The sequence below is a fragment of the Triturus cristatus genome, chromosome 6 (assembly GCF_964204655.1).
Source record: "Triturus cristatus chromosome 6, aTriCri1.1, whole genome shotgun sequence".
Taxonomy (NCBI): Eukaryota; Metazoa; Chordata; class Amphibia; order Caudata; family Salamandridae; genus Triturus; species Triturus cristatus.
This window is the reverse complement of record NC_140589.1, coordinates 669,906,552-669,932,748: the sequence shown is the minus strand read 5'-3', so window position 1 is coordinate 669,932,748 and position 26,197 is coordinate 669,906,552. Positions and strand designations below refer to the sequence as shown.

Here is a 26,197-nt window from a genome sequence, read left to right as displayed (position 1 = left end):
CCCCCACCCCTTTTCTCAGCCCCCGCTTGACGTATCATCCTGAAACTTTCCATGCACAACTAGAATCACCGGGGCACTTGTTAATAAAAGAATTATGAATATTCTTCAAATGGCACTAAAGTTATTGGCAAATCAAAAAAATTAATTCCTATAGAAAATAGGTCCTAACTAGAACTACCTACTGGTGACCGCCAGAAAGAAGGAAGGACAGACAGACACAGTCACAAACAGAGTTTAGAATTCAAAATAATACTAACTTATGTCACTTGCCTAAGAAATGTCAAGTAAGTTGATGATTTAATCACTTTGTGTGTTGTATACAGCCATACCAAATTATGCGTTTGATAGCATTGAGGGGACCCTTCCTGTTTGTATCTTATTAGAATTTTCATACCATTTTAGAAACATTGATTTAGACTTAAAAATACCTAAAAACAGAGGAATCAGCCTTGCAATTGGAATGCCATTTAAAAAAAAGGAATAAATAAAAAATGTTTTTGGCTGTTAGACATGTCAATCAATAGTTAGAAAAATGTGAAATATAAACAATATCTGCATTTGGAGTCTTACAATAGGTACTGAACAGCCCTGTTTATGATGAAGAGGCCAAACCATAACTGATGAAAAAGATTTTATTTACATCCTATTTTATCCAAAATATTTCCTTCAAATTAAAGGCACAAGGTACATTTGATATAAAGATTAAAAAAACATAGCAGAACATGGAGTTATTTCTGAGGCCACTTGGAGGAATCAAGAAAACCCAAGGTTAACTTGATACCAAAGTCAAACACTCTTAATGATGGAAAGTCGATGTATATAGACATGGCAAGAGATGGATTTGTAGAGTTGTGGATTGAACAAATACATTGTCTAAGGTTAATATTGAGGGACAGAGTGATTCAAAAGCGTTAGATGCAGGAATGACAGATGTACAAATAAACTGAAAAAGAGGTTAAGTGTTAATCTTTCGGGGTTTTCTACTGCAAAGCAACAATCTTATAAGGAGCAACAGGCTATTTGTGGGCAGGTCTAAATTACATGTCACTATAAAATTTCCTAGTAGTTGCTATCTAGTCCTTTCTGTACTCTACAGTACCAGTTGGTGATACAACTTTTTGATCGGGAAGACTTACTAGAGCCTTACAGGACTGTACTATCAGAAACTTAGCTTGGACCATTGGTGCTGTTTACCTAAGATTTCACAGCCTTCCAGTAAGATGCCCATAGCTTCAACTAAGAAGATTGTATTAAAGTTAGTAATGGATGTATGCTTTGAATTAATGATATATTCATATATATTTTTTATTCAGAATTAATGTATTAAATGCTGTGGTATGCTCTATAATGCTTTTCATTATCATCTTATTTGTAAAGTAAAACATATACCGACTTACTGTGGGATCATCTCATTTGATATAGATCTACAATTGGCTTAAAAGTAAAGAAGTGGCCAATCGAAAGACAGTCCAAAAGTAACCTTTTTAGTTGGACTGAAAGTGTGTATTCTATAGTGCCTTTAATGTCATTAAGGGTAGCAGCATACGCACTGCCCTACTACCAACAATGCGCCACCTCCTAGTTTATGGTAGACACATGCTTCCTGGTCAGCCGCACACCATCCTAGGATCTCAGGCTGTAGGTACCATTACTGTGATGTGTCAAACACCACTACAAATACAGAGACCGCGTGCCCTGCAAAGTTTCAAATATCAATTCATTTTCTCACTTAAAGTCAAAGACAACCCTGTTAGTGTGTTGCTTTGATTTGATGCATGCTGGACTTTGGCATTTATTTTTCAAACAAACGTCAAGTAGACATTGTTCAACTTAAACATGCATACGCATCAGCCAACCTCCACCCAGTTTGCTTTGCTACCTTTTGTAAGGTTGAGAGGAGGACCATGTGCTGGACTGGCAGGACCATCTCAGTTTCTCGCACATCATTCAAGCTTGCTTTACCTCTAGTCTTTGATTCGGGAGAGGGTGGTGCTCAACATACATTTGTATATGTACTTGGCAGCAGTTCATTAAAATAGGTCAGTGATTAACATTCATTTTTAGGGTGTTTGATAAAATGAATGTTACTCATGCATGAAGATGGAGTACCAAGCTAATTCCAGTTGAAATCAGAAAAAAGTGATAAACTGGTGTCTCTACTGTAGAAGAGGGAGTTAGGTCTACCTCTTGCTTGGGACTCATGTTGACTAAATATATACAATCTATATGTTAGAATACGTAGGTTATAGCTTTTACACAGAGCACTGTTTGTGTAAATTGTGACAATTCTTGTTAAAGAAGCAAAAGTAATCAAAGTACAATGAAAATGTAATACAGAAACATGAAGATTGTGGCTGAAGAAAACAGAGTGAAGTGATAATACTTGAATAAAAAATATAACCCTCTGTCCCCCTAACTGGCAGCAAAGCAGTGCAAAATGTGTTCCTAAAAGGCAAGAGAAAATTGGTTAGAAGGCACAGGACGCCTGTAATTATTTTGCAGTGGGGTTCACGATTTTCCCAATGAAAAGGTTGCAGTCAGTTGTACTATGATAAATCACCAGCAGGAAGGGCCTGTCGAATTTTATAGTTGGAGGCATACACATTGGCATCATCTCCAGGGCAGTGGCTGCTGCTGCCTCGGTGCCTTTTTCATCAATGCTGAGCACAGCCTTGTGGATGGCCTGCGAGGAAAGGGAAGACAGACGTTAATGAGAGGGGAAACCCAGTACCTGTGTTAGAGTACCACCTCCTCGGGGTCGGTAAAATGGGGTGGGGAGGGGGGATACAAAATAAGAACAGAAAAAATAAATATATATATAAAACTATATGTTAGACCGGGGATCCCTGGTTGGCCGAGGTAGGTACCTTAAGCCAAATAGGGACCCGTGGTTCCACGTCAGGGCAAGGAAGGTCACCTTCTGAGATAGCCCCGCTCACCCCCTCGGTAGCTTGGCACGAGCAGCCAGGCTTATCTTCAAGGCATATGTGTAAAGTATTTGCAACAACGCTCACAACAACCCAATGATGAAACCACAAATGGACTCCACACGAGTTTTATAAAAACGAGTATAAACTTTATATAAAAAGATATACAATAAGACCACACAATATAAATCCAACATATGAGTTTGTGTACTATTTGTCCTGGTTGGTTGTTAGGCCAGCCAGCCCTTGTAAGTTCTGGCGTTATTAATGAGCACTTCTAAACATTCTCCTGTAATTCTAATATCATGGGATACAGTTCGTAATGCTAGAATCAGGCACTTTTGCAATGCAAAAATACTGTAAGGAGTAACGCAGCAATCAGACACTTTGCGAGGTAAAAAGAATGCAATGCGTAACGCAACAATCAGGCACTTTGCAAGATAAAAATAATGCAATGCGTAATACAACCACCATCGTTATGCAGAAATATGGCAATTTGTAATACACTAATCAGGTAATTAGTTATGCAGGAATAATGCAATGCGTAATACGCTAATCAGGTAGTTCGTTATGCAGAAACAATGCAATGCGTCATCCAACAATCAGGTAGTTTGTTATGCCGAAATAATGCCATGCATCATACACTAATCAGGTACTCTGTTATGCAGAAATGATGCAATGTTTAATACGACAGTCAGGTACTCTGTTATGCAGAAATGGAATAATGCGTAATACACTCAGGCACCGATCACTGTGCCTTAGGCGGTCTTTCCGCCTCTCCTTCTGACTTGCAGTCAGCCTCTCAACAGTTGCCCCCAACACGGGTACGGTGTAATCAAAAAGTGCAGCTTCGCACTCTGGCCCCTGTACTGCCACTCTCTTGGCAATACGGGCCGTGATACGACCCGAAGCAGAGGCTCACACTGCCGGAACGAGAGAGAGGCCGAGAGCGTCTCCCTCCGAGCCCGCACCCCGTCCCAGGAGTCAACACATGTTACCTGGGAGGCGCAAACTCACTCTCCTCTCCTCGTCCAGCGGCTGGGCCTCCAATGCAATCTTTGTGAATTGGCAACAGCGGGCTCGGGCCGGCGGCTCAACTCCTCTGCGGCTGCCGGTCCGGGCCGCTACAACTACGAAGATCTCAGGCTGCCACAGGGCACACGCACACAGTGTCTCTGAGACTTCCTTGAGGTTCGGGTGCACGATCACCGGGCACTCCACACAAAGGTCTCAGGCTGCACAGAGATGACGCGCACAGCGCCGTGGAGACTCATTTGGATTCCGGTGCACAAGATCAGGCAAATCCTCACGAAGGTCTCACGGTGCACAACACACACGCACACAGCGTCGATGAGAGCCACTTGGAAACCGGAGCACACAATCAGGCAAATCCTCACGAAGGTCTCACAGTGCACAACGCACACAGCATTGATGAGACTCACTTGGATTCCAGTGCACACGATAACTGGACAATCCTCACAAAGGGGTTCAGGTTGCAAAAAGCACACGCACTTTGCGTCACTGATCCTTGCTTGGACTCCACGTGCCCACGATCACAGGGCACAGCTTACAAGGGTCTCAGGCTTCAACAAGCATGCACACACAGTGCCGCTGAGACTCTCCTGGAAACATTTGTGTTCCTGTGTTTCCGCAACAGGGAGCCAGCTCACCTCGGGCCCTTGGGGATAAGTTACTTTAGGACCCAGCACAGCAAAGTCCTTTCAAGCAGGGGGACACAGCACACAGCAAAGTCCCTTCAGCCTTTCCTTGGTTAAAACAGCAAACTGCAGGCCAGCCCCGGAACACAGTTTCTCCACTGACTTGTGCTGCACAGCTGGGTAGAAAAAAAAAAAACGCTCCCTGTTCCTGACCGAGCGTCAAAGCAGCCCGCTCAGGTCAATAGGTGAGCTTGCATACCATGTCAAAGCGAATCTTCTCAACGTACATGCATGGTCAGTGTGGACGTTTTCCAAGACGATTCCTGGTCTTGCAAGAACATGACATGTATTTTCAGCATTTCACACACTGTCTGAAGCTACCTGTGCTAAGCTACTCTCCGACAGCAAAACCCAGACTCCTCCGTGGACCCATGTTGGTTTTCAAAACTGCTGGCAACTTTTCTTTCCCAGGAACTGTGGCACCTGCTTTATAATGTGTTAACCTCCTGGGTAGCACCCGACATTGAAGGCAGTGCTTATTAAACTTCTCTTGAAAAAGACAACTCTGGCTAGACTTGTCAGATTGTGTCACTATCCAACCTATTTCTCTCTTGCTTCTGCAAGCTAAACTTTGGAAAGAGCGAGCACTCTGCACTTGCAGGCCTGTACCAGAATGAATGTGCTGGCCCTACATCAGACAAGCTGAGGGAAGCCCCCAAAGCATGGATGATTTGAGCATAGAGGTGGATAGCGGCAGTGTTGATGCAATGATCCATCTATATATTTTTTTTATAGCATTCCGTAATGTCAACCAGGCATGTCAGATATTTTTGAGGAGCCTTGGTCAACAACTTCAGAGAGCCTTCCGTGTGACGAGCACCCTATTCTAAGTCTAAAACAAACATTGGCAAAGCCAAAGTGTGGCTTGTATTTTGAGTCGACTAAAATCTTTCAAAAGCCTGTTATTGTGAAAAAACAAACAAAAAAAAAACAGCTACTTTCTGTATCAATGCATCTATGATTTATATACAATTTAATGTGTGATGATTCAGTATACGTTCGAAATGTCAAATAGACTCATACATTCCAGTGCAAGCACTCCTTATTAGATGAAATCATACACCAAACGACAAATATCAGGAGGCGAGGGTGAAATACTCCCCCAGGGGAGCCAAAGCCCATTGTATAAAGTATTTGTAACATACTATGCAGTCATCTGTGCTGTGAACAGACCTAAAAATGTCCTGTAGGGGATGAGAAGACACAGCAGATATAGTATCTTGTGCCATCTAGTGGTATTCGCTGCCTCATCATTTGTAAAAAGAGCAGGCTTTCTTTAAAAATCTAGTCAAGGCCACTGGAATAATGATTTGTCCGCACTTTGCGCATAATCCATCATCTACTGCAGAATCTGCAGATTTAAAAACAAACATGTTTCAAGTTCAAACAGAAGAAAAGCTACAAAAAAATACAGAAATGTGTGTTACTGTGTAGTGAAAGGCCCTTCCTGAGGGTGGATTGGTCATCTTCGAGAAGCTTATTGATATATTTGAGTGTTAAAGTGGTACTAATGAGGTGAAACCTTTGCTAAAACAGTGTTATATGAGTGGAAAAGACAACAGAATGAAGTAATACTCTCATAATACGTGCTGCCCTATCCCACATAATTTGCAATTTCTTACTGCATAGTTACATCAACCCTGCCACATAACTGGCCCTCTCCTGCAGCATAATTCTAGTGGCCCTGCCTATAATAAATGTTTGTAACATGAGTGCGGGAACCTGACAAAGCATAAAGAATAATGCCCCCTTCTCTTTCCTTTTGACAGCGTTGTAAATCACAATATATGCATTCGATGCCTTGGGCTCAAGCAGGGTTCTCCAAAGTCAGTCCTGGAGGACCGGATCCATGACAGATGTTTAAGATAGATACATTTATCTAAATGGGGATATGCTAAAAATATGGCATGGATCCGGCCCTCCAGGATAGACTTTGGAGAACCCTTCTTTAGAGACACGGCTATCCACAGCTCAAATTACTGTCTCACCGACTGTGTATCTCCACTCTTTTCACTCTGCTCTCAAACTAGTGACCTGGAGTTTCCCCGCGGTCTACAGTACCTCTTATGTTGTTTAATTTTTGTTTCAGGCCCTTAACCTCGATATCGCAATTCTTTTGGAGTTTGTTTTTTACATGTACCCTCATGGCAGCTGGCTGTAAGCTTTAAGAACCAGCTGGATACTCAACAGCCAAACACGAGGTGTCTGTTAAATGCATGTACAATACTGGCCATGAGGCCTTAAGGGTGGAGAGGTACTTCCACAACAGGGAAGTGGGAACGGATACGTCCTCCCAAACAGTAACCACAAACAAAACAGTATCCAACCCAACACGAAAACAGGAAAAATAATACTGAAGTGAACTAGTTTTCAATATGAGGTGTAATGGTTTGCTACTACCACTATTGGGAGCAAAACCTATTTGTTAAATTCCCCTCACTCACTCTAATAGTGTCATGCTTCATCATAGGGGCACCCTGGTTCCTAAAGGCCAGGGTGGGCTCAACCGTTTTCCAGGGAGCTCTTGTGAGAAAAAGGCAGGGGGTTTTAAAGATTAAGAAACCACCATCAACTCCAGGGATCCCTTTAATGTGGAAAGATAGTGGTTATTAAAAACAGGAAAATAGGATATCCCCAGGATTCAATGGTCCTATGACCCTATGCATGCCAACATGTTTCAGCCACAAACAAGCCCTAGAGGTCTGTGGCTTTCATCAGGGCACAAAATAAGGTGGTATCCCCTTCTGCAGTATTAAAACCAAAAAGACAATGTGAATATTCAAATTATCATGCAGACGCCGTATGGATAAACTTATCCTAAGTGAGGTGTTCTCAATATAGGAGTGTCCAACCAAAATATGGAGGACTGCACGCCTCTCACGAGGACAGAGAAGTGGGACGGTGTTGTAGTCAAACAGTCGTCAAAGATCCGGTCCCGCTCAGCTACCTAGTCGGTTCTGTCCTCCCGGCGTTTCTCACAAGCGCTCCCTGGAAAACAGTTGAGTCCACCCTGGCCTTTAGGAGCTAGGTTGCCCCCATAATGAAGCATGACACTATTAGAGTGTATGAGGGGAATTTAACAAAGATGTTTTGCTCCCAATAGTGGTGGTAGCAAACCATTACACCTCATATTGAGAACTAGTCCACTTCAGTATTATTTTTCCTGTTTTCAGGTTGGGTTGGATACTGTTTTGTCTGTTAAATGCAACCAGGTATTGGATGACTAGCAGTCATCTCAAGGTTAATGTATACAAATCTGTAATACCACTCATCCTGGCCGATTTCCAGTTATGGGATACAGGACTCTCTTCTTTTCGGTTACTTTTTGACTGACAATTTAGGAAGAAATAATTCACTTAAATAGGAGGATTATTTTGCCCCGGCACAGAGTGCTCACCAAGCTTATTATAATAAAGAATACATTTTGGGAGTCGCGCTATTATTTAGAAAGGTTAAACAATAGACCAGGAGGTATGAATTTCCTTTTTACAATTCTTTAAATTAACCAACACACCAGTACCACCTTTATTCTGGTTTAGTTTGATCCCTGGCAAACGATTGCGTCAGTACTTTTCTGTGTGACAATTTTACAAGGTATTTTTTCTGTAATTTAGCTTTCTGCTGGTGCTCCTTCACAAACGTTACAGCTACTCCTTTCTTTCCCACATTTTAATTTGTTTAAGATAAGGAATATCTTTACGGGCACAACATAACTCAAGCTCTTTATTTGATTTTCTATTATTCCAAGAGTTTTTAAACATAATTAGGAAAGTACATAAATCCCACCTAATCATGCCTCCTGCGACGTTGTATCAGAAAAACATTGTCATAGAAATTGTCAGGGTTCACCAAGCTATTGAGGTCGTTATTGTGCTTTAAACACCTTGTTACCTCAACCCCCACAATCGCCCCTAGGCTTGACATTTGTCATGTCACCTAGCGAGAAGCTGGGCTAATACCTGGAGGAGGGAAGGGTTTCTGGAACATGATTCCAGGACCAATACCCCCACCAATCTCCAGTTCACTCCACACACAAATATAGAGGAAGGAGTGGCTGTTGGAACTTCATACTAAATATGGCATCCATCTTCAAAGCAGCGATAGGACTGAATCCTACCTACACTGAAAACAACAAAAAGACTACTATTGCTCAGGCTTCTTCTCTCTAGGATGTGATGGCACTGTCAGACCCATGGGAAGAAAAGAAGAAGAAAGACCTGCCCCAACACCTAACCCAATGACAGAAGAGCACCAATAGAAGAAAATCAACCTCCTGCATCAATAAAAGTACTTTTAGATCTACAACTACGGATCACTATCTGTATAAGACGGTAAACAGCCCTTATTACGAATCCGTCACCCCGCATGTTGATACAACGAGGTCGTTACAATGGCCACGTTGTAACGACGCATACCATTACCCCGCAAGGCGTTACAACGACTTGCGGAGGGGGGAGAAGGTGTTGGATTTAAAATCCAACACCTTCCCTACTGTCCGCACAGACTGGAGTTGGAATAGTAAATTATACAATTCCAACATCCAGCGCCCCCCTTCCGCAAGTCGTTGTTAAGACTTGCGGGGTAATGGTATGTGTTGTTACAACCCGGTCGTTGTAACAACCGCGTTGAAACAACATGTGGGGTGACGGCAAGTGGAATAAAGAGGCATATTCGTAGAAGAACAGCATCAGAAGAAAATGTGTTCTACCGCATCATCTATTACTATAGTCCTCCCAGCTGGCAACTACTCATTAAAGACTGGCCTGTTGCTTCAACTACATCACTGCTCTCCACTTATCTGTGGCTGGTCTGAGACTTCCACCAATTTGTTGCTCCCCACTGGTAAGAAACAAATCTCTCCCAGACTGGGACACTGATGGGCCGCTAAATGATTAGATAAGCCCATCCTAGCTCCAAACTAAGCCTATTCAGGCTTGCCATCCACAATAAAGACTACAGACCTTAGAGTTTAACGACTTCCAAACTTCCGTATGAGGGACAATCACACCACCCTCAGCTTCCCCACGAATAACAGCGACACCACCATAGAGCCACTTTCTGTCACACAAGACAGGGCTTTTCCCTGCCCGTAACCATATTCTGTGGCCCTCCAACCTGAGGACCCTAGGCACATCACTAAATCCCAGGTCCAGCACAGAGCAATCCTCTGTGAGGACACCTCCATGGAATGCAATCTACCCTCTCAGCCGTCCATGTGGTGTCTACAGACCCACCTGTCCCTACTGATCCACTCATCCCTTATCTAGTAGAACTTTTTTGACCACTGCAGCCACACCATGTACTGAAATAAATCAACTATTTATCTTCTGAAAGCTCCCCCCTCACACAAGATCATATACCTAAAGAGCCTATTCAACAATGTAGCCAGAACTTTCAAGTATCCACCCAGAACCCCTAACTGCTGACCAATACCACAATGGGGGAAATGGAGGCCCGGATCTGGACCTCTGGTTCTTCTCTCATAACTCTGCACCATAAATCAGCTCCTTCAAGTGTGAACATAACTAATATAGCTAAGATACGGTATGGCAAGAGACTCTTCAGGCAACCCTCTATGCTCATCATGGCAAACCTGTCCATTTCTCTCTTTATGGTGTAAAGATCAGGATTCATCTATCTGCTTCTAACCTGTGTAAATTCGACCAACACTTTGGTCAACAGCAGACAGACCTTTTCTGCTAACAGCTCCTACTCCTCCACACATCCAGAAGCCTCACTACTCTATCCTTCCCTCTCTCGGCCATTACCACCATCCCTTCCTTTTACATAATGCTCACCCCTATCTAACAGCTTAAACCACTCACACCTTATAGAAACCCCGAATCCAAACTTCTCCTCATCCCAGACAATGACTCCGATCTTTGCTAAGGCCTCGTTTCCCTTTGGACTCTGAGTACTCTGACTCAGACATCTCCTACTAGTGGAGACCTTCTCCCAAACCCGATGACCTTGCAAAACAGGGAATTACAAATCCCAAACTCCTTATAGAACTCTCCAACTCACCAACACATAAGGAGTATTCCTCCGCTTCGACAACCAGTTGGTCTCATCCTACAAAAAAAGAGGCTTTACACCTACCCCACAACATCAGTTGTCATGATGTCCCCAAAAACTGCAAAACCCTTTCCTGACACCTCTTTCGAGCTAACCATAGCACTACATATGCCCTCTCTGACACTATTAAATCTCTAGCCTCAGAATTGAAACTCAAGTTCAGACATTTTGAGATGAGAATCATTAGAACAGAATAATAGAGCCCAGCTTCCCATACCAAAACCCAAAGACTGGTCCCAGCCGCAGAGAATGACCCCTTCTCTTGGCCCTGAAGAAATCGACTCCCTCTTGGTAATAACCAGCAACCTCTGGGAAAACCCTGGATCACAAGCCCAAAGAAATAGACCTTGCCCTCAAAACAGGCAGGTGGGCTACATCAGTCTACATACCAAGCCTATTCAGTTACTCTAAGGGGGATCCTCTCAGCTGGCGATGGTTCTTCTCATCCCACCAGACTACGATATCACACGCATGGACAGAGAAGGTAAAATTGGTGGTGGTGTTTCTATCATCAACAAGAAATCCATGACTTGCAAATGTATTGGTTCAGACTCCCATCCTAATTTCCAAAGCCTCTTTGTAGATCTGTAATGTCCAACCTCCATCATATATTTCTCAGTGATTTCGGCCTACAATGGGGAGATCCTGAAGACAAGGTGTACCTAACCCTTTACTCATTCCTGATAGAGATTGACCGCACCTAGCTCTGAAACATACATGTTAAAGGAGCCACTCTGGAATTAATTATGACAGAAAAAACCTCATACCAACTGATAACCCTGTTGCAGTTCATGGTCAGACCACCTCCAAATCCCCTTTTCCAAATCCAGAATCTATGGTGAACCCAAAAGGCCCTTTTTAATAGACAAGAGATAGCAAAAACAAACTGAGAAACCCTGCCAATCAGCACAAGAGAATATAAATATAGCAACCACTAGTTTCAACAACTCTCAAACTACAGTCATGGAGAGTAATGCACACGTAACAGAAAGAGGAATCAAGGAGAGGAAAAAAAAAAAAGACATACCCTCGGTTCACTGAAGGCCTCAATGAAGAACGAAAACTCAGACTGTGGGAACACTCTTGGTGGCAAAATCCCTCAAGGGACAACTTTCAACTGCTTAATAAGGCAAGAATATGCCACAGAAAAGTGTACTTTAAGTGTACTAAGTTAAAGCTCATTCTATAAGGCCCTTGATCAGGGTTTAGAGAAGGCCAGAGCATAGAGACCCCTCTCTTTGGATTAACAGAACACACCCTCAGAATCATGGATAACAGGGACACGTGCTTGATTACCTTACGAGACCTCTCTGCGGCATTCAATACCATCTGCCATGAGATCCTTATCTGCACCCTAAAAGAATGAATGGGTCTTGAAGAGAAAGTTCAAGAATGGTTCAGGTCATGCTTGGTGAATGACTTGCACATGATCAAAATACAACATGCATTATCTAACTGATTAAGTGCCTAACAAGGAATTTCACATGGATCAGTTTTAACTACCGTCATCCATCCATACTTGAAAGTCTGCTTTCCGGCTGACATCTTGCGATTAATCACTACTATTGACAAAATACAATTCTCTCTCATAACGCTTCACCCATGACAGCTGGGGAATGGATAACTTCAACTAACTTTGTAAGCTGCCCTGCCACCATCTGTGAAAATGCCAAATCTAGAGAGTTCACTCTAGATGGAAAACTAAATTTCCTCAACCACATCAGTGTGCCCAGAAGGTCAGCAAATTACCTTCCTAAATTCATCCAGGGTTTCAAACCTCCTACCTGACCAAGACCTGAAGACGGTGATACAGGCTATGGTGTTATCAAGACTGGACTATGGAAATGCCATTCTAGTCAGGATTTCCAAAAACACACACTGCCCCATTGAAAGCCTCACCACATGCTAATGGACGTCTGGTCACAGGTGCTAACTGTTTTGACCACATCACACCAATCTTGATTTCCTCAAACTGGCATCCTATTGGGTAACAATCCAGGTTTAAAGTTGCATACCTAATGCACAAACGTATTTCCTCTGACCAATCTCATTGTCTTGATAAGAAACTGAAGCGTTGTGGAGAATCATGAAAGATGAGGCGCACTCACTGATATTTGAAATTCCAAATTTCAGGAAAAAAGAAGCCTGAACCAATCCTTCTCCGGATGTGCTCCTAAAATGTGGAACTCTATTTCCCTGGAAATTTGAACTTTGTCCTCCCTTCCAGTGTTTAAACAAGCATTAGCAAGGCCAATAGGTCTTGCCTTTGGGAGCTTTGGGTTTGCCAAAGGTTCTAGCCATTCTGTACAGTTTCCATGATGCTGTGTAACATTGCTTTTAAAAGAAACAAAAAGTCTACTACGCGACTCTCTATCATTTTGTAGACACACGCATGAAGCATGCACTTACATACAAAATGATGCAAGCCCTCTCCCGCCCCCCACACCCCCCGTTGGCCAATCAGAGTTGGAGCGGTCAACAAAAAGAAGAAAAAAGCTGGCTGTGAAAGCAACAAGGAGGGGAGGAGAAGCAACGCAGAGGAAGGTGAGGGAAGGGTAAAGCAAGACGCAGGGGGGCATGTGGGGGGAGAATGCTGGAAAAGACATGCACTCTAGTCAAGGGCTTAAACAAAACAAAAAAAAAATTGCTCCTGATTAAGGGAGCAGGAAAGAACACAAGTACTGCAGCCATGCTGCAGGGGAGGGACAAACACAACAAGAAGAAGTGAATGCCACATGTGTCAACGTATGAAACGCAAGAGCATCAGAGATCCAATGAAACCAACCAATGGTAAGCAATGGGTGACCTCTAAACCCCCTGTAAGTAACAAAATGTCTTGCAAGCTACAGCACATGTGCAGTCTTTTGCAAGACCTAAACAAGCATTGGCATAGCCAATAGGTCTCGCCTTGGGATCTTATAAGTGTTTAGCCAGAGCTACTGGCTTTGCCAATGTCTTTAAGCTATATTGTAGAGTGGCTGGGCTGCTATGCAGAATGTTGAAAAGTTATAAGTATTAAGCATTTTTATTACCTTATATAACCAAGTAGACAGTATGTACAATTGAACGACCCAATTAAAAAGAATTAAAATAAAAATGTATTTTAGTTACTGTAAATTTTTAGGTTAAATTAGTCTGCATTCATGTCTATATATCTATACGTTTTGCAATATGCATGTTTGGAGATTTCAGCCCACAGCCTGACCTTCATTCCTCTCCTTAAGCTCTCAGGGTGGCTCTCTCCTGTGCACTCTTTCTACCTGTTGTCAGGCGATGGCTATTAAAAAAAAAAAACCTCTTCAATCACACCTTAACAAACAGATGCTAAGTCTCCTGCTAAACCTGTGAGTGGTTTCCTGGTGCTATTAAAGGGGGGCGTTCAGGGAGAAGGCAGCACCCCTCCCTGGAGGCTGACAAGGACTAGGAACAGCAGAGAAGGAAAGAGGCCACAAGGATGGAGACAGGCAGCAAGATCTGCATGGTGGAGTCCCCTCCAGTAAACCGTTTTCCTTCTTTTTTGATGGGGGCAGTCTATTTCATAGTTTTAAATGCTTTCCTACTTTGGACCTATATACTAATTTCCTATATGTTTTTGCGCTTTTAAAGCAAATTCTCTTCACTGGGCCACATCTACAGCCTGGGGTCAGAGGGGCGGGTAACACCAGCGTTGTTGCCTCCCTCTGCTTGGTTGCCAATCACAAGATGCAAAGTCAGCACATCAATATAACGTCACTACATGCGTATCTTTACTAAACAAGATTTTTAACCCCTTCGCCGCGGCAGGAATTCCGCCGCGGCGCTGGGGGGGTTTGGGGGCAGGTGCGGTGGCGCTGTGCTCGTGACGGAACCACTCCGTCACGAGCCACGGTTGAGCTGTGCTCATGACGGAGTGGTTCCGTCACGTCTCCGCCCACTGCGCTAATCGCCCGCACAGGCGGGGAATTAGCGCCGCGTGGGCGGGGCGGCCGCCAACGGCCGCATCATGACGGAACCACTCCTTCATGAGCACAGCGCAACCGTGGCTCATGACGGAGTGGTTCCGTCATGAGCGGGGAAGGGGTTAAAAGTCTTGCTAGACCCGAAACGCTCTGGTCACACAGGGGGTAATACCAAACAGTCATCCCTTTTCTGTGACTTTTACCCGTACAGCCAGATATTAAGCGCTACGAGAGGTGTTGTAAATATTGCTAGAAATAGGTGAAATAAAATATTAACACGGTGCCTAAAGTAAACAACAAGCGCGGTGGCCGTGAGGAAAGAGTCTGCACACGGCAAATGAAGCAAAGTAAACAAAAAAAAAACACCAACCCTTCTAGCTACAAGGCCGACTTCAAAGGGCCATGCAGAGTCTTTAATATGCATACAAATGGGCGATTTTGCACTCCGGACAAGAGGAACCGAAGCATTCATTTTCCAAGACCTTCCAGTAACCAGACATACATTGAAATTAAGGCTGACCCAACTGCAAGGGAACTGCAGGCTCCCAGTAACGTCTAGTACAAGAACATGTGACAATTAGGCCAGGCTGAAAGACTAAACACAACAAGCATAAACCAGTGAAAGATTACATATTTTGGGGCAACTATGGTCGCTCCAGAAAGGTAAGGATAAAATGCTACAAAATACAAATTAAGAAAAAAGAAAAATAAATACATTACAGCAACAATCATGAATTAGGTTGGCTCTACCAATGGCCCATCTGTTAACACACAGGGACAGTATGAGGGATATTGGTGAAGCAGAAATCTAATTTGATAGTTTTGTCCAATGCGGACTTGAAGCGATCTTGCAACCCAAACCAAAAGTCAACTTGAAAAGCACAAGAGTAGCCCAAAGCTATTTTTGTGAAACAGTTATGTACGGAGACTTAACATTTCCAATTTTCTTCCTCCATATTATTCTAAAATGGCTATTAAAGAGACCCTTTTAAATAATGTACCTGACAAAAGACTGATGTGTGTGTGATATTCAATTGGATTACAGTACCCGGTGTCAATCTCATCAGTGCGCTTCAGCTACACTGAACAGGCAGACACTGAGATGCAGCTTTCCGTCTCAGACCAGGTACCCAACATACACATCAGTAAAGAACATATGAATATATAGCTGGGTCACTTGCACAATTCTTATGATGTAACAGACACCTGCATGTTCAACCTTTACCAATCCTACAAATGAAGCCAATGTTCAGCCTTCAGATTTGCATATGTGAAGATTTTACAACCAGGAAGTGCCTTTCCTACTAAAGGTTTTCAGGTAGGAGAAAGCATAGCAGCAGTGGGAAATATAACTTTCGGCACATCAACCAGGGACACCTACAGGTTCCTCCCCCATCCACTGCAGATTAACCACTTTCGTACTCATGATATAATACCTTGGACATTTGTTTACAAAGACTTGCGGTTACATGCAACCTGGAAATTGGTCCACCTTGTCCTAAAACATGCCCATGCTAATGTGCAAGTTATCCACTTGTTCCACTGCAAGCTACCCGAGCTTAGCTACGAGATTTTAAAAATAAGAGATATAGATATATGTGAATTTGTCATTTCATTCTGGAGGGAATGCATGGGTCACTGTTCAAGCACCCTTCCATTATTATGGGAGCTCCACTTTCTCTTTTTTTTTGCTGATCCAAGCCTGAATGCTGCTTGGATCAGCAAAAAACAAAGATTTTATATATAAAATAGATAAATATATTTCGGTTACACTAGAGGAATTGGGTTGTGCGAAAATTAAAACTAATTGCGGGTGGGTGAGATTGGGAAAAGAAGCACACAAAGTAAATAGCAGCCTGGAGAGCTGAGGGTGGTATTTGGAGGGGAGACGCACACAAGGGAGAGAGCTGAAAAACATCCAACCGTGAAGTGATTAAACAAAAAGACAAAAGTAGCTCCCTAAAAAGTGAGCAATGGAAAAATACATGTCAGGCATTCAAGAGGAGGGTATAAAGACTAAGCTCCACTGGAGGGACAGACACGAAGAGGCAGGAAAGCCATCCCAGATGAGTGACAAAGCAAATTAAAAGGTAAACGCTGAGCAAGATCTCAGCCCACTTAGTTTTTAAAAACCCACCACCAGAAAGCTTGCCTTGTCTGACAGGCGAAACCTAAAAGTAAACAGGTCAGCAGTGCCACTCAATAGCCATTAAACTAAAATGAGATTCATGTTTTTATGCAGATTGGTGGATCAACATTAGTCGGGACCCATAAATTGCAAAACATTGACAGTTGGAAAATCTTGGGATTGTGCAATTGCACAACTTAATTCAGTTGTGAAGAAGTGACTGTAGGAAAACAAAAATGCGGGGATGAGATTTTGGGAGCTATAAGCTCTATGCTATTAAGCAACCAAAATAAACTTCAGTCCACGTAGCCCAATCAGTGGTAGACTCAGAAAGCAGAGTGATTACAAGAGTAGTCAAATTAAGCTACAGGCATAAGAGTGAATGGATTCCAATCAGAAGCTAGCATAGAGCTCTGGAGACCATAAGAAAAGAAAAGAAAAAAGGAACATGTGGTTCTGTCCACAGATGCACATGATCAGGTTCGGACATTAGCCTTTATAGCTGTGGGCATCTGTAGCACAAACGGCATGGAAGAAACTACACAACTGGAAAGATATCTAGATATCCTTCCAGAGACCACCAAAGAAATAACGAGCACCAGCAAGACAGCCTTTTCCTTCGCTTTTTGCAAACATGTAGTAGACATTAAATATGTAACAGTAATTAAATTAAAATCTACGGATAGTGTGCATTTGTTTTATAGAAAAAAAAAGTAAAAAACTAAATAAAAATAAATGCCCCTTAGGGGAGGAAAAAAGAAGACTGAAAAATATCAGGGCTGACATTGAAGTAGGCTACTTTCTAAGTGGATGTGGACATGTGCAAGAAAAAAGTGCTGTCACTCACACTCACTCAGTAAAGAAAACCAATGACCAAAGGGGACTGACCCATTAGCTCATGCAGAAGGGCTGGGGTGGGCAGGAGCATTCTCATTTTGAACAGACCAATGGGTGAAGAGGGGAGACCAAAAGTCTGAGTGTATGATGTGTTTATTCTTATTAGGACTTTGAGGGGGATGGCGGGGGCAACCTGAGTTAGCGGTTTCTCCAAAACCAGGCTCTAAGACAGGCCTGAAAACGAAACCCACAGAAAACTAAATATGCACTATAGTTTACATATATTAACAGAAGCTCAAAACAAAATGCGATGACTTGTGTTCAATTTTATACTATATATTAAACAAGAGTGCCCTGTAAGAAATACCGTGATAATATCCCATAAACAAAGCTACCTAGCACATGTTTAAGCCACATAATGCATCTCGAATTGGATTAGAACGCTGACTAGTAGCGATGCTATACGACTTCTTCCGAGCAGTGATAATTGGACAGCAATGTCTAGAATTAACGTGTTATTAACGCTTCTGCCTCGAGACATCAGGAAATTTACACTGAACTAAAGATAGTCAGGCATTAGGAAAAACCTGCTGCATGTCGATCAGACCTTGGATGAGGGGTTTGGGGAACTTTAACACCGTAATATCTTCAGTAGAGAGGCAAGTTCAATGTTTCCTTTAAGTAATGTTGTAGAGTTGATTGGTATCTCCACAAATGCATTGTTTCCAGCACTACGTGTAAACTGTGCACTGGGGTGCTTTACTCCCCAATATCAGGAAAAACCTTCCAAGAGAAGAATTGGGAGGGGCAAAAAACACAGAACTCGACCCAGTTTCAACAACTAGCTTCTTAATATACCCAAAACGCTAGTGGTGACCCATCAAAAGAGCCAATTTCGTTTGGTCCAATGTCAAAAGGGTAACAAAAAATAAATAAACAGGATGTATTTAATTGATCAGCTACAAAAACGCAAGGAATCAATTTTTTAAACGTTGAATAAGTAAATGCTCCAATCAGGAATAAGAAACTTTACTCCCCGAGAAATCCTCTTGTGCCAATTTCCATAAGTAAACAAGCGTGCGCGCCTCGCACTGAAGATTTAAAAAAAATAAAAGGCGTGCAGGTTGCAGCAGGAGAGAGAGTCGGAGGGGTGCGCCCGCGAGTGGTGCGCGTGCGCTGGGGGGAGCACTCTGCTCTTTTTCAAAGCACATACTCGTGCTTGTGGCGCGCCCCACGCGCTCCCGCAAGGTGTATGCCGCCACAAGCAAGAGTATGTGCTTCGAAAAAGAGCTGAACGACGGCTAAAGGTCTCCTATGCAGCACATGCACGCTGCGTAGGCGAGACCTAAAAAACACAACTCAAAGCTTTTCTATATAATAAATTCATACCAAACCACATCACACTGCAAGCAGACCTGTAGGGATATGGACAGACTCGATCATCACAGTCTCCACTAATACTGTCCTGTTGACGCAGATTCGGTTTATTAGCTACTAAAACCCGTTTATTACTGGCTACCCCGAGAAATCAAGAAAATGCCACAGGCCCTTCTTCACCCAACTCCTGTAAAATGGAGATAAGAAAAGCTTGCATACAGTTGCTCAATTGCATGACATCCCCTACATATGATATTGAGAGTTCCATCTAGTTTTTGGGACTGTCCATGGCCAAAGAATATGTGCTCTTACACTGTACTTTATTGCCCTTAAAACATGTTTATCCTATTGATTTATAACCTGTGTTTACTTGTTATTCTGATGCTGTGTTATAGAAAGCGCTCTGATGTTCCCAAGCCTAGTATGTGCCATATAAAAAACATTAAATAAATCAATAGTGAAAAAAAATGCATTTAGGAGCCCTGTTGATGTCAGGATATAGAGACGTTCATTAAAAAAAATGGTGAACTCGACAATGGACAGCGGCAGCCAGGCTGGTTGGCCACATATGCACACATATGCATACTCACACATGTAAATGTAAATGTTGTAGACTTGTAAAGCGCACAGCTGCCCCAGCAAAGGGGCGTCCCGGCGCTGTAGACCGCTGGGGAACCCGTCCTGGCTATCCCTGTGAGATGGTCTCTTTCTGGGTATCTCCAAGGTGAAACCAGGCATCCCCGGCGTCTGTGGGGGGCCGTTGTAGAGATGAGGCAAGCTTAATGCCCAGAGTTGCCGAGTGTGTTCCTGGTTAGAGTAGGTACCGAGGCGAGAATTATCGAGTCCGTTTTGACCCTGGTCCACGACCCTGCCGCGTCGGGATTTGAACCCTGGTCCCTGGCCGATTCTCTGCTTACGGGTCTGCCGCCTCTAACCAGTGAGCCACACCTCTCCACACATCTTCATGCATACTCACTCACACCCATACATTCCCAAGCACACACACACACACGCCCATTCACAGGACACACACACTACTACACATACATTAATAGCTAAATACACACACACACATCAAAAAAGATAAACTTACAGGGCTGCAGTGGTGATCTCGGGTGCCAGGAGGGAAGTTTCTGAGGTTCCTCAAGGGTTGAGACTGCTGCCTTTTCCCACTGGCTCACCTTGGGTCAGCCATTGAGGGGAGGCATCAGTCCCTTACTCACCACAGAGTGGGATTGGGTGGGGTGGTCAGCGAGCTTGGCTGACCTTACCCCACTCTGTGACAAGCGCCACTTCTGGACACTCGGCCATGGGCACTTCTGGGCTTAAAACTGAGGTGCCCAAGTCTGAATCTATCAGTTACATGCCCGCATCATGAGGGGGAGGACCTCCAAGCACTTTGCCCTACTGAGGAGGTCACGCCCACAGGGCTTTGAAAGCCTCAGACAGGCAAAGTTCTGATCACGCAGCCAGGCATCTGTGCATTTGGCGCATGTACAGCACCTGGCTGCCTGACCTGAACATTTAGAGTGTCTGTCAGGAAGACCTTTGCTCAGCCTAACAGATACACTTCATTTTTGCAAAAGAAAAGTTGGGAGGGCTGCGAAAGCCTATGGGTTATAAAAACAAAAACCCTCTAACATTTGCAGTATGGCAAAATTAAATACAAAGTGATCTGGTTTTCTAGTTCAGGAAACTTCAGTAAGTCCCCTCTGTGGCTTGAAGACACAGTAGGTAACAAAACATTATTTTGGATCTTTATAGCTGAGGAAGATAATTATGCAGTCACTTACTCTCAATTCATTGGTCTCTGAATTGCACATGGTTTTGTAGCAACAGAAGTCTTCAAGATGTGTGTCCTTAAGACTCAATTTTTTGGCACCAACAATGCCTTCAGACCACGAAGGGGACATACCGAGCTTCTCTAGTTTCATAAATTCACATACTTGGTATTTCTTTCACATTGCTATGAGTTAGTAACGGAGAGTGCAAACACATTTTCCCCTCACTCCTTATTAAGTATATAATAGAATGAAATGCTAGACAGTAACTAAAAATCTTACTTTAGATGCTTTCAGATCTCGTCCTCCAGTGATCCCAGAAAGATCAGCTGCGTCACTGAAGACATCAGTAATTCCAATCTTTTCAAGCAAGTCCTTCAGATCAAGAGTGCAGGAGAGAGAGAACTTTGGTATATACAGGTTTATTGGGCTGTGGAAAGAATGGGACAAAACGATCATGTTTCAGTAAGTTTGACTATTTACAAGCAGACACGTTTACATGAAGAGCTTGTACTTTTAACTTACATAAAAGGTCTACAAAGCACATTAATGAAACTTTTAAATACAGTTGTATAGGCATTAATTAATTGCTCCACATTCTAGCCGTGTATTTCTCCAACCGGCGTAAACAGCATCTTCACCATCAGTTGGCCGTTACCTGGATAGACCGAAGCAAAATGAATGCACACTCATTACCTTCCATCTCTGAAGCGCAGTACCAGATCTTTGGGCGCAACTTAACTGAAAAAGTAGGTCATCATATATGTTCAAATGTGATACAGAGCAGAGTTGATTCATACGTGCGGAACCAAGAGCCCAAGAGAAATTGAGCAAGCAGCCTCGCTCCCAGAGCATGTCCAAAGTGAAAGAGGTAATATATTTAAAGTAGCAACAATGAGGAGCCAGACACAGACTGCCAGGTAAGGAACATACAAGACTGTTAGAGAGGACACAGGCAGAGCAGACTTAAAGAATCGCATGCTAAGCTCAGTAGACAAGGGGAGTGAATCAACGCACAGGCCAAGCAGCCAACAGAAGGGACAAGTCTCAAGTCCAGCAGGGGAAGAGAACACAAGCTGGTAAAGCGAGTGAAGAGCTAAAGGCTGAGAAGGTATAAAGTATGGAGCATGCAGAAGGGTCATTGAAATGAACAGTGCCCAAAGGAAAAATGTATGGCCTATTTCAATGTGTGAAAAGGCTCGAGTGAACGAAGAGACATAGATGAAAGGGGAAGAGGCAGTAAGATGTCACACGAGCAAAGGGTGCGAGTAGCAAAAATATTCCTGGTCAAAGACATGAAGCGTAGCAGGTGGCACGACAAGCCACTACGCCAAGGACACTGAAGCTGGGGCCACTAAATACCATGGACAGGGTGGTCATGCCATCATGGAGAGGGTGTGCAAAACGGAGCATGCATGTAGTCGCGGCTGGTACTGAACGAGGATGGTGGGGCAGAGGGAGGGTTTAAAAAAAGAATAGCACTTACCTTATAAGGCAGACGATGAAATGACTCTCTTTCATCATCGACCGTTTGGTCCGTCCGGAACAGGAAGCACAAACAGTCTTGTGGTGATGGTCTGAACGCCGTGGTTCGGTGCTCAGACAGGCAGTGGGAGCCTGTGCATCTTCCCCACCTGGCTGTGCATTACAGCATGGAGGGGAACATGCTAAATGCGCATGACTGTTTAGCTGGCCAAACCGGCATGTGCACTTAATTGCACAAATTTCCTCCTCCCCCTGCTGGTGGCTGCATTGACAGCCAAGCCCCGCCCCAAAACCTGCTTCAGCGCGTAAAATAAAATGATAACATCATGTTATCATTTTATTTTTCCTTCTTTGCACTGCTAAAAGCAGTGGGGCGATGCTCCTCTGCCTTAGTGGAGGAGCCACCACTGCGTGCATGCAAAGAGGGAAGGCCATCTAGTGAATAGTGCTCTTGTGAAACCTCTGCTCAAGCTGTACAAAAGCAGGCACCACCGAGTAGGCACAGATTGTTTACAATGAAATCCTGGATACACAGTGTGGAATGTATCAGGAATTCAATGATTGCAGGACGCAGAATCTACACAGTGTCGCACACAGCACTGTAGTGAGAGTCGCCGCTTGGTAACACTGGTGAGGTCTGGGGGCTGCTGACACTAAACACCCCCAACACAGGCTCCAGACTCTGCTTTGAGCACCAGCAGCTTCAGGATGCCAGGTCAGGAGCAGACAGCCAGGCAGGGAGCGGTGTAAAGGAGAAGAAAGATATATTGTAGCTGTTGAGCCAATATTGTATATGGGAGGAGTCCCAAGTCCATGTAGGCGAACGAGGCCGAAGGCGGAGTTTCTTTATGAGGTCATGGAACTCAGAGGTGACTCGCAATAATAAGACTAAGAAATCAATTACTATTTGTTATTTCTTCAGGCCAACAGAAATTGTTCTTTAGAGAAAATCTGGCAAACCCCATGAACATGTTGGTTGATGTAACAATAGCTTTGCAGGTCTACAATTTAAGTATTTTCTCATGCTGTGTAGTCCAACTTAATGATTGATACTGGTATAAAGGGACTTTACATCCACTGAACCAATATCATAGCCTCCTCCCATGGCATATCATCAATGGATTTGAAAACCTCGGTTGTGTAAAATATATATGATGGTAACGTTTTAAGCAAAGGAGCAACGAACACATCTACAAATTTAAAAAAAATTCTGTCAGTGAGACAACCATTGTTAGAGATTCTGGATCTGCCTGGAGGGTTATTGAGTGTTTTATTAATTTTGGGCAAGAAATAAATTAGTGGGGTTCTTGGGCAATAGATGTTCAAATATGAATATTCATCATCTGACAGTAAACGTACTTCTTTCCATTTTGATAACGTCTGCTCTAAGATAAGTGTGCTCTCTTCTTTGGCTACTCCATAGCATTTGGCTCATCTTCTGAATGCCATGTGGTACTCCCAGCTTGGCCACCACTATAAAAGTCATTGCATTCATGGCAGCCATTAGCTGTAGCCTTGATTCTGCTATGAGTTATCATGCTCCATGCAGGTACAATTTTATTAATTTTGTTTGCATAGATGAGTTTTCTGCCTGCCTGCTACAGATATACACACACATCATCGCCACCTTGTATTCCACCATTCCTTATGCAGGTTTCGGCAGATTATGCCTCCAACGTCCTGCAGAAAGTTGGACTGCTTTTGGCCAAAAGGCGATAAAGAGGATTTTGGAAGTAAAAAAGGACGAGGGGTGTTGCTCAAGCTACTGCTTGGTGCACAAGAATGATGGATGTTCGTCCTGTGAATGCCTTCCTGTGGAAGGAAAAATTCAAAGTACTCACTCTGACCCAGATTGTTTCACCCCTGGATCTCGAGGAATGGAAGGTATGCTTGGGCTTGCAGGATACATATTTTCATGTGCCCGTCCTGCAACCACACAGACACCACCTTAAGTTCCAATTTTTTACCTATCAGCCTCACCTCGGTACCTCAGATGTTCACGGAAGTAAGGCAGTGGTTGTGGCTCACCTTTCCTGTCAGAGATGCATGTATTTTTGCTCCTGCTCAAGGCAGGCTCACCACAGTCGATCATAGATCCTCTCTGGAAGACAATCACCCTTATTTCATCCCTGTGGTTTTCCATCATTAAAGCGAAGTTCTTCTGATACCTTCACTGAGGATTCCCTTTACAAGTGGCTATCTTGGACACGCTAGCATTCAAGGACTTTTCCGCTCCCGAAGCGAATCTGGGACATTCTGGATATGATTCTATTGTTTCTAGCTTAATCCTGCATCTCAGTATGGATGTCTCCAAGGCTTCTTGGACTCTGGGCCTCATGCATCCTCCTGATGCCTTGGGCTCACTGCAACATGCAGACCTTACAGAGGAACCTCTGTTTACAATGAGCTTAACTCTGATGCTGCCTGTTGGACAACATCTGTAACTTGAAGAAAATAGCCCGGGACCTTCTGTGGTGGCAGGTGGTCACCAATTTGTCAAGCTGCAGGCTATTCTCCCTACCGTAATCAGACTTCACAGAACTGATGAATACATCATCTCACAGTTTGGGCGGTTAACAGGGAGAGGTGGAGATCAGATGTCTCTGATCACCATGAAACAAAAACTCCACATCAATCTTCTAGAGCTCTGTGCCATCGAGCTAGCTGTGCAAGAATTGTTCCCATCCATCAAAGGGAGACCAGTACATGTCCTCACGGAAAACACAAGCATCATGTGGTACCTCAACAACCAGACTGGCAGGATCTTGTGCCAAGTGGCCCCTTGCCTTTAGAGATGGCTGGATGATCAAGGGATATCCCTAGTTGTCAAGCTGGGCAGACAAGCTCAACAGCAGGGCAGACAAGCTCAATAGATGTGAACTGGGAGAATAAGAAGAGCATCTTCATCCTGGGGTTTTAGACATATTTGCCCAGTGGGACGTCCCGGGGCTGGATCTTTTCACAACCGCAAAGAATCAGCAGTTTCACAACTACTACGCACTGGAGTTTCTGTCAAGAGGGCCCCTAGAGCATATCTTCTGTAGTGGGTCTGGAACTTTTTCCACTGCTCCCTCTTCTGACTCATTCTGAGAAAGATCATGAAAGATCAGGCTCAAGTTAGCTTGATAGCTCTGGACTGGGCGAGGAGACTGTGGTGCTCTAACCTGTGGAGCCTGAGCATATGCCTTCCAATCTGTCAACCTCTGCGGGAGGACCCACTGTCTCAGCAACAGGGCAGGGCCCTGCACCCAAATCTCCACAATCTCTACCTCCATGCATGGTGATTGAGCAGTGATAACCGAGCAGTTTTTACTTACCTTCTAAAGTAGGGATGTGTATCTTGCAGCTAGGTGCCCTTAAAGGAAATCCATCTCTTCAGGCATTGGGAGCAATTTGTGGCCTGGTGACAAGACCGTCATCTTGATCCTCTACTGGCCAAGTTATTTGGGGCCTCATGTAGGTAGCGAAATACCGGTCGGTAACGGCCGATTTTCGGTAAATATGCCGTTACCGACCGGTATCCAGACAAGTGAGATGTAGGAGTCCAAAAACCACTTTTCGGTAAATATGAGGCGGTAAATACCGATTCATAGTTACCGAATTCTAAAATACCGATTCATATTTACCGAATACATAATTAACGAATCGGTAAATATGAAGTGGTAAATATGAAGTGGTAAAAATTTAAAATGACATGTAGGAGCAGTCGGTAATTAAGAAATCCAGGAAAATCGGTAAATAAGAGTCGGTAATTAACACGGATTGAAAGCAGGTGGTAACCATCAACAATGCACATAAGCAATCCCAAAATGCAACAGCGTGGACAACATGGCCGCCATGTACGTCATTGCAAGGCGCCTACGTCTACAGGCAGCAGGACTGAGGGTGTGGCGACGGGAGGAACAAATCTACAGACAGCGCATCACACTAT

At 43.7% G+C, this 26,197-nt stretch overlaps 1 protein-coding gene across 1 annotated transcript in view; it reads right to left on the bottom strand.

The window, feature by feature from the left end:
* Positions 1–618: 618 nt before the first annotated feature.
* The window catches only part of LOC146817710 (alpha-1-antiproteinase-like), a 56,101-nt gene continuing 30,522 nt past the window's right edge, over positions 619–26,197 (bottom strand). The window contains exons 3-4 of the mRNA XM_085611169.1: positions 21,064–21,211; positions 619–2,683 (exon numbers count right to left, since the gene is read on the bottom strand). Of these exons, the coding sequence (XP_085467295.1) occupies positions 2,492–2,683; positions 21,064–21,211 (340 nt within the window). The 3' untranslated portion in view covers positions 619–2,491. The remainder of the gene's footprint in view (positions 2,684–21,063; positions 21,212–26,197) is intronic.